Source organism: Lepisma saccharinum, chromosome 2, assembly GCF_977018435.1.
Source record: "Lepisma saccharinum chromosome 2, izLepSacc3.1, whole genome shotgun sequence".
Taxonomy (NCBI): Eukaryota; Metazoa; Arthropoda; class Insecta; order Zygentoma; family Lepismatidae; genus Lepisma; species Lepisma saccharinum.
In genome coordinates, this window is record NC_139230.1 from 26,313,820 (window position 1) to 26,327,978 (window position 14,159).

General features: G+C 33.0%; 1 protein-coding gene across 2 annotated transcripts in view; it reads left to right on the forward strand.

Annotated features, from left to right (window-relative positions):
* Positions 1-14,159, forward strand: part of LOC145983962 (uncharacterized) — a 182,869-nt gene that overhangs the window by 96,822 nt on the left and 71,888 nt on the right. For both annotated transcript variants that reach the window (XM_083117184.1, XM_083117183.1), the window contains exons 4-13: positions 128-288; positions 664-823; positions 2,145-2,358; positions 3,517-3,737; positions 4,214-4,316; positions 5,749-5,876; positions 6,711-6,836; positions 8,378-8,545; positions 12,498-12,663; positions 13,757-13,872. In XM_083117184.1, coding sequence (XP_082973310.1) covers positions 128-288; positions 664-823; positions 2,145-2,358; positions 3,517-3,737; positions 4,214-4,316; positions 5,749-5,876; positions 6,711-6,836; positions 8,378-8,545; positions 12,498-12,663; positions 13,757-13,872 — 1,563 coding nt within the window. The remainder of the gene's footprint in view (positions 1-127; positions 289-663; positions 824-2,144; positions 2,359-3,516; positions 3,738-4,213; positions 4,317-5,748; positions 5,877-6,710; positions 6,837-8,377; positions 8,546-12,497; positions 12,664-13,756; positions 13,873-14,159) is intronic.

Below are 14,159 nucleotides of genomic sequence, written 5' to 3' on the forward strand. Positions count from 1 at the left end.
ATATGTCCACTCATACAGAACAGCTTGCATACATGGAATATGTGATTGAGTATTGATTCAAAAGTGCAGTTGCAAATTATTTGGTCTTTCTCTTCCTATATTCTCACAATAATTCCTTCAATTTTAGTGCTTAGCCCCATTATATGCATGTGATGGTTGGGAAATTACAACAGTTGAAGGACTTGGAAATAAGAAAGATGGCTACCACCCAGTACAATCTCGGTTGGCACAATTCAATGGAACACAGTGTGGATATTGTAGCCCAGGATTTGTTATGAGCATGTACAGGTTTGTATGCAACACTTCAGTGAGCAATTTAACTACTACTAAATAAGTATATTGCTTTTTCTGAAAATTCAAAGTGATTTTAAATATTCAAATTTAAAATTCACTTTAAGCAATTATTCATCAAGTAATATTTTGTATTATCTTTCTTTCAATTATACATAGTGTGCATAATTTCATTTAGAAAGCGTTGTTGTTAACACAAGTGACAGGAATAAATTCTAGATCTTGGCATACTACATTTCCTATGTGCTCTTTAATATTACATGATGTATTCTCAGCTTTCAGTTCTGAGATTTGTTTTCTTGACATCACATGTAATGGAAAGTTTTTAACTTTGTTTCACTTTATATATTTTCTTATTTTCTTTCAATGTAGTACTTTGGAAAGAAAGGGATCAATAACTGTTAAAGAAGCGGAAGATTCTCTGGATGGAAACTTTTGTCGTTGCACAGGATATCGTCCCATTGTGGACTGCTTTAAGTCATTTGCAAAGGATGCTCCTGCAGATCTAAGATCAAAAGCTTTGGATATTGAGGTAAGGGTATCTGTACATAGTGCTTTTAAAATAGTAGGGAATCCCAGGGTGGAATGAAACCAAGAGGAGGAACAGAATCCCCATCTTAATTTTTCCGTAAGTTGGCACAATTTAGCGAGAGTCTCTAGAACTAATCAACTATCCAGAGCGAGATGTTGAGACATAGTTTGCACCATGTTGAGTAACCAGTGTCATGTCGATCATGTTTTGGTGGTATTTTTGTTTTGCTTTGTAATTTTTTGCACATTTCGACTCTGGAGGTAAGACAAATTACATCATGTAAGACATGTCTTCCCTGGAAGACAACAAGGTAAATAAGAGCGAGGTATGATCCTTACATCCTCATATAAGAATGATCTGGACACTTCAGTTGCCAGTTTGCAAGCAAAAAGGTAAGCAACCTTTAAGGCAAAGAGGAGGCCCATTCCTACGAACAAGAGTACTACAGGTTCCACAACTAAATTGAGATGAGAGTCATCAGGTGAGGATGAAAAAAGTGATACAGAATGCCTCAACTGCAATGACTTTTGCTCAAAGTCCATTGTAGGATGGTATCCTGTGCAAACTGTCATGAGTGGGCCCACAACTCATGTGTTGGAATTAATAGTGTTGATGAAACAATCAATGTTTGTGAAATTTGCGCACAATAAAAACTTATTTTGTATGTGAGAAGGTTACATAATTATCACACAATATCATATCTAGATATATGTAATAACATTTCAAATACTGAGAAAAGGGGTCAATTGTGCCCTAGTGGTGGGGCAAAATAGGCCAATTTACATTTCTTCATTTTTTCCAGTTTTCCTTTATCTGTGTAATGTTTACTTCTGTGTAAGTTCTATTTATATGTCTGTCAATGTTCAAAGGATATGCACCTTAATGTGTAGCATTTTTTTTGTCTAAAATCTACTTTTTTACAGTCTTTAGAATAATAAGTGTTCCATTTTGCCCCAGGATCCCCTATGTATAACATAAAATTTTGAAGGAACCAAAATAAACTTATCAGGAAATGGAGACTTGTTCTATTTTCGAACAAGTGTTCTCTGGTTATTGGCCAGGTTAATTCGATGTTAGCATGCAATGTTTTGAGCAACTCACAAATAAAACTTTACACTGGTCTCCAATTTAATATTCCCTGATGACCAGAGCTATGTATACTATGGACCATCTCTGAGACCATGCAGAATTGATATTTTACTTTATTTCTTTCACCCTTCCAACCACAACTGAACCCTTTTCTATACCTTTCAATTTGGAGTGCTGTCAAAGTATCAATAGTAGTTAAGGGTTAATAATGACCACACATGTTGCTTTTCAGGATATGATATGCCCTAAAACCAACCAATTATGTATAGGAAACTGTAAAACTGATAGTTCCCATTACAATGGGAAAAATCATAATATTTACCCTATTCACATGATGCTTGAGGGAGGCGAATGGTATCGCCCAACATGTCTAGAAGAACTTTTTGAAATTATTCAGCAGATGCCTGGTGAGAAGTATATGCTTGTGGGAGGACATACAGAGAGAGGTAAGCCTGTATTTGTTTATTTAATTCTTATTATTATTTGAATAGACACATCTATCTATATCTTTGCAGCCTAAAATTATCAAAAAGTATTTAGACCCACATCCATAAATGCTGTGATAATGCAACTGATAAATGCTAGAGATGAAGCATTGCACTGTGATATGTGATATGAAGGTAGGGTCCTACACATTCTTGACTCGGAGCCTCCCTTATGGCATAATGGTGATGATGTCACTTTGTATTCAAGTGTTCTTAGGTTCAACCCCTGGTGGAGGCACATTGCAGGGTCATTTGGATCACAATTTAAACTGTAGGTCCAGTGTCATATAGCTTACCTGAGCATTTTATACTACAAAACTGGACCGCTTCACATGGATTGACGAAAAAATAAGTTCCTGACACCATCATAATTGAAATATCGGTGTCATTATTTCTCTGCTGGAAGCTCATACACTAGTTGTGTTTGATTAAAAATAAACTGCTGAAATAATGTTTGATAATAATTAATCTTAATGTGGCATTAATACATTCGAATATCATGTTTAAAGTACTGTAACTGATAAAATAACTGTAATATAGAGTGGTGCTTGGCAACCCTGCCAGAATACATTTCTGCATGTGTGGCATACCTACATCCATGGAGAGTTGGGAGTCAGGCAATTAGTATACCATGGAGCATTGGCCGGTACAGACGTGGATTGCTGCAGCGGAAACCTTCATTCAAACAGGCATTGGGCACTGTGACAGAACAGTGAAGATAGCCATGCACTTGCTCTAGAGACACATAGCATTCTGAGGTGGAGAGCCACGGGTAATGTTGTGAACTGTCAGTTGCCTTGAAATACATGAGACGCGTGTCATGAAAGCCTTCCGACATCACCTCCAACAGTGCATCCAAGTAGGAGAACATTTAGACGACGTTATTTTCCAAGTGCTTTGATGTCTGTACTGTCCATATTATACACTCTATTAAATGCCTATGTGTGTATTTTTATTTCATAACCATATAAAGTGACTACAACCAATCACCATCTTTCCATTGTAATTTTAAGTTGGTAGAAACAATATGTGCCACCTTGTATTTAAATATATAACTTTGATACATTTCAGAAATATAATTCTGTTATAATTGAAAAACCTTTATGTATGTTTCACTAGGTCTGTTTGAAGATGACACAAAATACAATGCTTTCATTGATGTCAAGCATGTAAGTGAACTTCTAGAGCATTCCTTGAATCCTGTATTAACTGTTGGAGGTGCAGTTACTTTAGCAGATTTCATTCCAATTCTTGAAGAAGCATCAAAAGATAAACGGTACTCCTATGCTGCAACAGTAGCTGCTCACGTGGAGAAGATTGCCAACATACCAGTTCGCAATGTAGGTGAACTATTGCAATCATTTTAACTTTAAAATTGGAATAGAATAGGTAACATTGTTTTGGAATTTTTTAATTTTAAGTTTGATTAAAAAGAAGTTCTTTCATTTTTCAAATTGATCTTAGAATTTGAAAAATTCATTTGATGCTAGACTGGTCCCACCTCCATCTCTCTTCATGTACAGTGTTTTCCTTTCATTGTGTTAGAAGTCCTCTGATCCTTCATACCACTACATGTAATTTACTATGTTTGGTTATAAGAATTTGTCTTGGGTAATATTTGTTAAAGCATGTATCATATATAGAGAGTTATAATTTTCAAAAAAATATGAAATTCATATGTATCATCAGATAATTGACTTGTTACTCATAAGACACATTTTTAAAGCATTAACTATTATGTAAGTACATTTTAATAGTCACTTCATATCATGAGGAAAATGCATAAATATTTAAGATTGTGATCCTTTGTTTTTAGGTAGGCACAATAGCTGGAAATCTGATGTTGAAACACAGACACAAGACTTTTCCATCAGATGTTTTTTTGCTTCTTGCAACAGTTGGAGGTAAAATAAATATTGGTGAGTATACATTAAGTTGTACTGATATAATAATTTTGCCAAATAATAGACAATTGTATTCACTGGATCCCAAGTACAGTATATTTACATTGCAACATCTCCATTCAAAATGTGAAAAATTCAACTTCTGAAATAAAGGTGAGCACAACAGTTCAAGTACATAATTTGTTTAAAAAATTGACAACTTCAACACTTTGATTAATTGAATTGAATTGTTTTACTTTCATTTGAGATCAAATCATCAATTTAACTAGTCAAGATAAAATAGCAATAGTACATTATTCCATTGATACCCAAACCCATGTAAAGCATGGGTATATGCACAATGCAGATTATTATTATTATTATTATTACAATGGTATGACATAAATGTTATGCATATTAATTTTGCTAAATACAAACTATTGAGATGTTCGAGAAAAACAAATTGTATTGTTTCTCAATATGTTATAAAATCTAATAAGATTTCTATTTGTTCTAGTCATAAGGATCTTGGCATAATCATAGATTCTAAATTGCTATTTGATGAACATATAATTGAAGTTTGGAAAAAGCTAAAAATATTTTTAGGTTTCATATTTTTTAATTGGATTTCCTTTAATAGAATGGAAACTTTTAGATTCCTATTTTTAGTTTTGGTTCGACCATTAGTGGAATATGGAAGTGAATTATGGAATGTAGCAGCAAATAGTCTCACAGAAAAAATTGAATCAATTCAGAAATTATTTATTAGGTTACTTTGTATGAAAATGAAGAAAAGTTACATATCATTAAATTATATGGAGTGGTTGGAGATACTTAATTTAACAACCTTCAGCTCAAGAAGGAAAGATAAAATTAATGTATTGATACAAAACATTTTGTCAAATAGGATTGATAGTGAATACTTTATAAATACAATACTATATAATGTTCCAAAATATAAAACAAGAAATAATTCATTATTGTCTCTAAAATTGAAAAATGGTGGTGAATTTATAAAAATATTAATCGATGATTTTAATTATGACTTCCCTTAAAATATTATATTTAGGTTTAGGATGTGATTTGCTGTAAAAACCATTATGAGATAATCCTTTGATATTACTGTTTGTGACATAGTGCTGCATAAGGTTTCTTTTTAACTGTTCTCAGTACTATAAATAAATTATTATTATTATTATTATTATTATTATTATTATTAAGGTGCAGTAGTATCTTCTCTCCTGTGCAGGATATTGCATAATTGGTTTTGTCTATAACATGTTTTTAGAACAGCAAATCAAGGGGCACAATTTTCACCTGCACACACACATTTGAATTTGCCTTGAATCATGCACAGAAGATATGTAACTTAGAGATACAAGAAAAATAAGATTCACAGAGCTGAGGTGTTGGTAACTCACACACTCTACTAAGAATTTAATTCATGTTTACACGTATTAATTTACAGGTTTTACTGACAAGAGCACAAAAGAAATAAGTTTACCAGAATTCCTCAACACTAACATGGAAGGAAAAGTTATACTTAATGTTACATTTCCACCTGTTACTGAGGAGCATATTCTGAAATTATACAGAGTAAGTGTAACCATCATTTTTATAGAAATGATTTAATTTTTCTGGAGTTTGACGAGTGTTGACTTACTTGTTTCTTTTCTCTCCCTGATCCTTCATATTCACTATTTGTTCAATTATAAAGTGAAGTCATAAAGAGAGAATATTATTTTACATGATACAATGTAAATTCACTGCAGTGTAAAAATTCAATGATTGATTTTGAATGATATTGGATATGATTAAACATCTAGTTTTGTAGTTAAATATAATGAATGTTGCACAAGTGGTGCACCAGAAATGAAAAGAAGCACTTATTTAGCGATTGTTATTAGCCTCCCATAATTCTTGGTTTTAATCTTCTACATGTTCTGCTCATTGCTCTTAGGTAATAATACAAAATACATGTATAAATTAATGGTTTATTAATTGTAATAATATTTATGATGTGATTATAATGGATACCTGTACTTCATACTAAGGGACAAAAATCTCTGATTTTTTCAGACCTCTGAACAATTTTGGTTACAGGACCTGCACATATTGTATGCCGCATGCCCCCACCAAACTAGGGCCAAGCCTAATTTTAAAGTACTATCATAAAGCAGATGTTTTCATTATTAGACTCATTCTTCCACATGTAGCTCAGTGACAGATATTAATTAACACACTACTTTGTATAATTATACAGGACACCTGTGTTTCAGACTGAGAATTCCAGACTTCTTATATTTATTTTAATATCATTGGTTATAGACCATATCTCTCGCACCTACACAGGGTGATAAGCCAAAAAATATTCTTGCTTCTACCACATTATAATATAATAAAAAAGGACTCTATTAATTTGTATTTCAGATTGCAAGAACATGGCAAAACGCGGCTTCTTATATGAATGCAGGATTCTTTGCAAATGTAGATAATAATTCAAACTACAAGATAAAGAACATTAACATTGTTTATGGAGCCATAAGTGCCGATTTTGTAAGTATTTCAAAGGTTGTTTTCTTGTTCTCATATGAAAAACAGATATTATAGTTAAGTGACAAACTAATGCTTGAATCTCATGAGGCTCAATTTCCTGCTGGATTATCCATTTGGACTTGGGCTAGTTGCATGCTACTGGCTCATCTGCTAGTTTTTCACTCACATGTTACTTGTTACCATACTTGTTGGTATTTTTGTTCCCACAAAACATTGCACAGGGCAGAGAAGCTAAAAAGGTGGATGAGCAATTTGAATAATGTTGTAGAAGAAAGCTACTGCTGTTATTAAAATTAAATGACTACACTAGAAATTAAATGACTAGAAAATGACTTGAAAGAAAATATGGTAATCAATGTTTACTCAACAAGCTTTTTATATTCACATGACCAAACATTCGCTCTGATTGGCTGTTCCACGGAATCTAGCACAGGAACCAGTTGCAATTAAAAAAGAGTCTAGTCATCAATACGAGTCTAGCAGCCAACCTGGCAGCCATCATTTCCAGCAAGGTAGCAAGTCCAGCACCAACTAGGGCATTCCTACTGGAAATCCAGTTCTGAGTGATTCAGCTTTTACTCGAGATTCTACTGAAAGTGTGTAACCAACAGTTGCAAAGAAATAATTCTTACCAAGCTGACACATAACTAAAACAATAGTTTGAATCTGGGGTGTAAGGGGTGGAACATCTATGATGACACCCAAAGGGAAACATCAATTCCATGTTGTAGGCCAAAGAGGCTCTGGAATCTGATTCTACCATCAGTATAATCCTCTGCCGGACTGTGTGTTGTCCTGTGTTTGTCCTTATGTGTGCTGAGTGTCAGAGCCTCCCCACTGGCACAGTGGTAGCATCGTTGCCTTGTAATCAAGGGGTCCCGGGTTTGATACCCAGTGGAGGCACATAGTGGTTCTGATCTCACTTTAAACTGTAGGTCCAGTCCTGATTAGCCTTACTGTTAATAAAGTGGACTTAAAACACCAAATCAATCAATCAATCAATTAATGTATGCGGAGTGTCCCTTTACAGCCTCAGCTTTTAACTATTTAACTAGGTAAGGAGCTTTTAGTTCTCAGAGATATAAGTTGATTTTATTTATGGTAAGGACCCTGTCTAGTGTGATGTGTGCAAATAGCCTCAGTGCTGATACAACCAAAATTTTCCATTGAATCAATCGAGAATAGTTTGATGAGCAATCATTACAACTTGGAAGATATAACAGTTGAGGTTGGCTAAGTTTTGTTGAAAGTGACATGCATTAATTTCGTTTAGTTAGAGGAAAGGTAATAATCTAATCTAATACAATGATGTAAAGAAAGAATGCTGTTTAATTTTTAACGTAAATTAAGTCTCTGTGTTGGACATGTAAAAATAAATTTAATTCACTTCTGACATACTCATCCCTAGTTTTAACTGTACGTAACTTCCATGCAAGCAAAAAAAAGAGATTCATTCAATATTCTAATGTAACAAACAAGATTTAATTATCTGGAATATTTTTGGCAATTCAAAAAAATTACATTTATTTATTTTGTGTCAGATTCATGCAACCAAAACTGAAGCATTTCTTGTGGGAAAAGAGCTCTCAAAAGAAGAAACTCTAAAAGGTGCTCTGGCTCAATTGGAGAAGGAAGTGCAACCTGTAGAGCTTCCTCTCAATGGTTCTCCACAATACAGGAAAAAGCTTGTATCATCACTTTTCTACAAGGTAATGAAATTTGTTCTGACTCTCGATCATTGTGAACAACCTTCCTTAGTCATGCCATAATTGTAATTAGTCTAACCACCCAAAAGTTTCTTTTATGCATTTGTTTCTCTTATTGGTGATTGAATTTACATATGTTACATTTTTAAAAAAAGTGTGTGTGTGTGTGTGTGTGTCTGATGGTGTGTGTGTGTGTGTTCTGCCCAAAATGTAATTTAATTGAGATCTTGTTTATTTATTATTGAACTCAACAGGTTTACACCAATTTACAGAGTTTAAATTATAGTAGTACAATTTCTTATACAATACATAGAATAACAATACTGTAGAGTTTTATAACATATTTCCATCTGCTTTTCTAGCCAATGTATTCATAACTGTTTTCTTGAATTGTGAATATGACATTGCGAACAAATCAATGCTTTTATTCTCTTTCTCTATAGCATTGTAGATCACACTCATTCTCCAAATAGGTGACCTTTTCATGATATTTGTTCGCGCTTTGCTCAAATAGAAGGTTCCATACTTGGGTCGTGTTTTAATTTTCAGAATACGTATTTTGAATTGAGAAAGCCACAGAGAAGATCAAAGTTTGCCGTTAAAAATTTTCCGAAGTATCATAAGTTCTCGGGCCATCCTTCTGCGTTCAAGACTGTCCATATGGTATTGCTCTATTTATTTAGTATATATTATTCAAACCTGGGGTATTCGCCTTCCAGTTTGAATTTCATGTATTGCAATAATTTTGACCGTACACATTATAAATTTGTGGTATGTTTTTGAACTTCCGTGTTCCATATAACAGAGCCAAATTCGACTTTTGTATGCACTAGAGAATAATACAATATTTTTAGTATTTGTGTACTTCTGAAGCCCCTGCCCATGCGAATAATAAATCCAACAAGCTTGTAGGCTTCGCTTATTACTTTTTCCAGATGATAGGCGAACGTTAATTTAGAATCAGAAAGTATTCCTAGATCTCTTGCCTTTTCCGCTTTTTTAAGGTTAACATTATTTATTTTATACTGATAATCTATAGTTGTCTTTTGCATGGTGTATGTTACAGAGAAGCATTTTTTTTAACAATCAGGGAAAGTTTGTTATATGAGCACCATGCACTCAACCTACTTATGTCGCGTTGTAAGGAGGCACAATCATCTGCACTTGTTATTCTTTTATAGAACTTGAAATCGTCTGCAAAAAAGAGTTTACAAGAATCAATCAGATGTTCGGGTAAATCATTAATTAATAACAAAAATAGAAGAGGCCCTATATTGGATCCCTGAGGGAACCCCGAGCTCACCAAAAATTAATTGGATGAGGAGCTATTGTAGGTGACATATTGTTGCCTGTTTATTAGGTACACTTCTCCAAATGTTACTTGACCACCTTGAAAGATTTCTAAGTCCAGAAATCGTTAATTTGGCAACATAGATCTGGAGAACCAGCTGAGAGTAGCCAACTCTACTGCAGATCCCTCTACTAGGCGAGAAACTCCATGGTAAATGATTTACAGTCTTGTTTATAACAAGAAGTCAGAAACTATATTCGCCCAACATATTAATAGAGAACAAAATGGAAAACTCAAGTATGAGGTATAATTTTAGAGAATAGTTGCGATTTGGCATGTTAAAATTGGGATCAGAGAAACTGTTGTGAGGTTGGAAACACTGCACTCGCTCGTGGTCCACCTGGACGAAATCGCTGTCAAGTTTGAACACAAAAGGGCATAATTTAGAATAGGTTATGCAAATTGTATAACAACACCTTTGCAAAGTACTGTCCAATGAGCGAAAAGTAACAATTCTCGCAATTTCCAGTGAAAATGTGTTCGTCAGATAGAAAAGTGTAGTTTGCGCAGTCATCAATACATTTCAAGGCATTTGCTACAAGCAAAGTTGTAGAGTATTGGTAAAGTACTGACGCCTCAGATATCTTTTTCCTAGAAATTAAGGGTCGCGAGTTCAATTTTGCTATTTTGAATATCGTTTATACTACGAAATTGATGGAAACACATAAAATTATACAGGTCGCTACGAACGGGAGTTGACTCAGTAAGATTGTAATTATTGTTTGTTATGCAGGGAATGTTAAAATCACATGTAAGGAGAATGTTATGCGTGGGTCCACAATGTCTTTCAATAAAAGCATAGAATAAATTATACGAATTACTATTGCAGCATGGAGTGATATAAACTACAGTCCCTGAATCACAGAATCAATGTCAGGATTTTCATTGTACTTGCGTATAAGCGTTGCTGTGTATTGCTTGTGAACAGCCAAGAGCACACCCCCACCCAAATTTTTCCCTGAGTTACAAGCACTTCTATCGCTTCTAAACACATTGTAACAATCGTCAAATATTTCAGCATTAGTGTGTTTGTCGTTGACCCATGTTTTAGTAATAGCCACGGGTTTATAATCGTTACACAATATATTATTGAGTCTTAACATTAGTCATAAAATTTAAGTTGATTAGTTTCTTGTTTTCCAGGCATGTATCTAGAAATATACACATTTCAGGAGGGATCCAAAACATTGTGATAATAATAATGTTTATAATTAATTGGTTGATGAGATCAGTGAGTCTATTATTAATAATGAATTAAACAAATTAGTTTATCATCATTTAGAAATGAGTTATTGATTAAGACGTATTCATTATCTAGCTTATGTCTATTAAAGAGTGTCAAAATTGTATAAATGCAACTATCCTGGCAAGGAAATTTTCAAAAAAATTATAAATATATTATTTATTGAATGAATAGGTACTAGGCCCAGCTCATGAGTAAATTTTCTGATTATTATTTTTGTGTGTATTATTTGTATAAAACATTCACAGGCACTGTCAATACAAAGCTGTATGATCCTTACCTTCCTGTAAATTTGATGGAAATAAATACTGGTAACCCTTGACTGTACAACAAATGATTAAGAAGAATTTTGCATGTTTAAGTACTTCCTAAGTATTTTGGAAGGGTCCAGACCCCTTCCCCCTCCCTCTGAATACATCCTTGCTGTTTACATGAAAATTTTTTATCAGGTGGATTAACTTTATTTTGATTGTTCATTATGCAAATTAAACTTTTCATTAATAACAATGATACATATTCGATTTAGAATTTTCACTCAAGAAACCTGAAGTTGTACTTCTGAAGTAATCCTTCCTGATCCTACACTGGTCTACACTGTGGTAGATATGGTAGATATAATGATTGAAGAAACATAGATTATAAGTTAAGTAATTGATTACTGAACAATATTTCTGCAATTATAAGATAATTTAAAGTGATTCATTTACATTATTAATTTGAATTTAATTACAGATAAAGGCTTTTCTGGAATCTAGATGTCATTGAGGCATGAGTTTGTACATTTTTTTACAGATTACACATGTCCAGGGAATTATGCAAAATACACAATTTTCTTTAATTCTGAGCCAAATTGTGTAGAAAATATTGGATGCTGTGATTTTAATATGTTCATTATCTTTAGAATATTACTAGATAGAACTCTAGTTGATTGATATGACATGGTTGTGATGTTATAAATTGTAATATATAATTATTCCATGTTAACTTTGAATTGCTACATTGCTCAAGTATCAATACAACAATACAATTGTTCGATACCTGGTGGAGGCACATAGTGGTTCGGATCCCACTTTAAACTGTAGGTCCAGTCCCAATTAGCCTTACTGTGCATAAAGTGGACTTAAAACACCAACTAAATCAAAATAAGAAAAAAAAACAATATCAATTGTTCAGGTATCTGTTTGTTGTATTGGCCCAGTAATATAATAATTCATGATATTACAATAAATAAAAATATACACTATCATAGTTCATTGTTTCATAAATTTCTTGGTTATGAATGGACCCTCTATATTTGCATATGTATCACGTTACATAGTTTTATAACATATTAAACTTATTTAAATTTTGTTGTATTGCAGTTTGTATTGCATGTTGTTCAACCTGTTGTCAGTGCATCACTTAGAAGTGGAGGAGAAGAACTTGTAAGACCACTTTCATTTGGAAAACAAACTTTTGAGACAGACAAAGAAGAATGGCCCTTGAATAAACCCATATTAAAAGTAGAAGCACAAGTTCAGTGTTCAGGTAAGAGAAAATAACCTAGGGAAAACTAACTACTAAATGTACTGTGTAACAGATGTTACTTCCATTCTATTTAAATTTTACATCCAAAATATAATCTCAAAGTACAGGCATATGCATGTTGATGTGAGCAGTTAATAAGGCTCTCTGTTTAATTTTTTTTTCTGTGGAACATTTGTACTTTCTCTGAGGTATTCAGAATGAACCATGAAGCCATATATAATTGCATTTGTTTTCTACCTTATTTCTTTATTTTATTCAAAATAACCTTTCTAACGATATGCACGATTCAGATACAGGTCAAACTTTGACCCCTTGGAAACTTTAAAAAAAAATAGATTGCATGATTACCTGTTTTTTAATTCAAATTCTCCAGATAAAACTGATGTATTCTATAGAAAATGTGTCAGAATATGCGATGTATTTGACTCTTTCACAGTCTTCAAATCATGAAATTTGTTATCCTTACTTCATTTTGCTGTATCCTTGTCTTTTCAGATACAAATCTGCAACACACTTGCAAACCCTCTTCAACAGATTCAAGCAGCATATTTTTTCTTGTGCTGTTGCTTCATCGCATTGATAGAACCTTCCTTGTATTTATTTATCAGAAAATTGGATTGTCTAAAACACAATAATAGAATTCAAATGCTTCTAAAATATCTATGGCACAACAGTCCTTTGAGGGGCAAGACCTTCACTACATAATTTCCATCACCACTGTTACAATGCTTTGTAAAATGGAGTCCATTACTATTTCTTCCAGTAGCTCCCCAATAATGATGGCAAAATTAGCCTCTACAACTGTGGATTAGAATATACTGGCATTTTAGGAATCATTAAAGTACCAAAAATTTTTACTCTTTCAAATTTTTTTTTAAAAAAGGAAATAATATTTTGTAATTTGTCATAAAAGTTTGTTGAGGTCTAGAGCATGAAGTGTATACAGTGTGTAGCTTCCTTCATCCAAGATTTATGGTACGACCCAATGCATACTAATATAGGGATATTGCAAGAAATCTATAGTGATTTGATGTGTAATTGTTTCAATGGTTTACAGAAATATTTCACACCTTTTCCAAAAATGTATTCACAGGAGAAGCACAGTACATAAATGACATACCCAAATACCCTGAGGAACTTCATGCAGCATTTGTATTGTCGACAGTTGGAAATGCAACTCTAACTGAAGTAGATCCTTCTGAAGCTTTGGTAATAATTCAACTATTGAAAATAATGTATATGTATATGCACCATTTTTTACAATTACTATTTATATATTATAAAAGGTTACAGTAAAAAGTTTGAATATTATCAATTGTTGTTTTAAAGTGCATTAACATTTAACAGTTTAAATTATATTTCATGTAATTATATGTTCTTGTTCTGGAGAAACATTCCCTTCCCTCTGCTGAGTAATGAAAAAATATGCAACAATATGGTATCTGGCAATTTCATAATAGCAATATACAAGAATATACTATGATACTAGAAAAGCA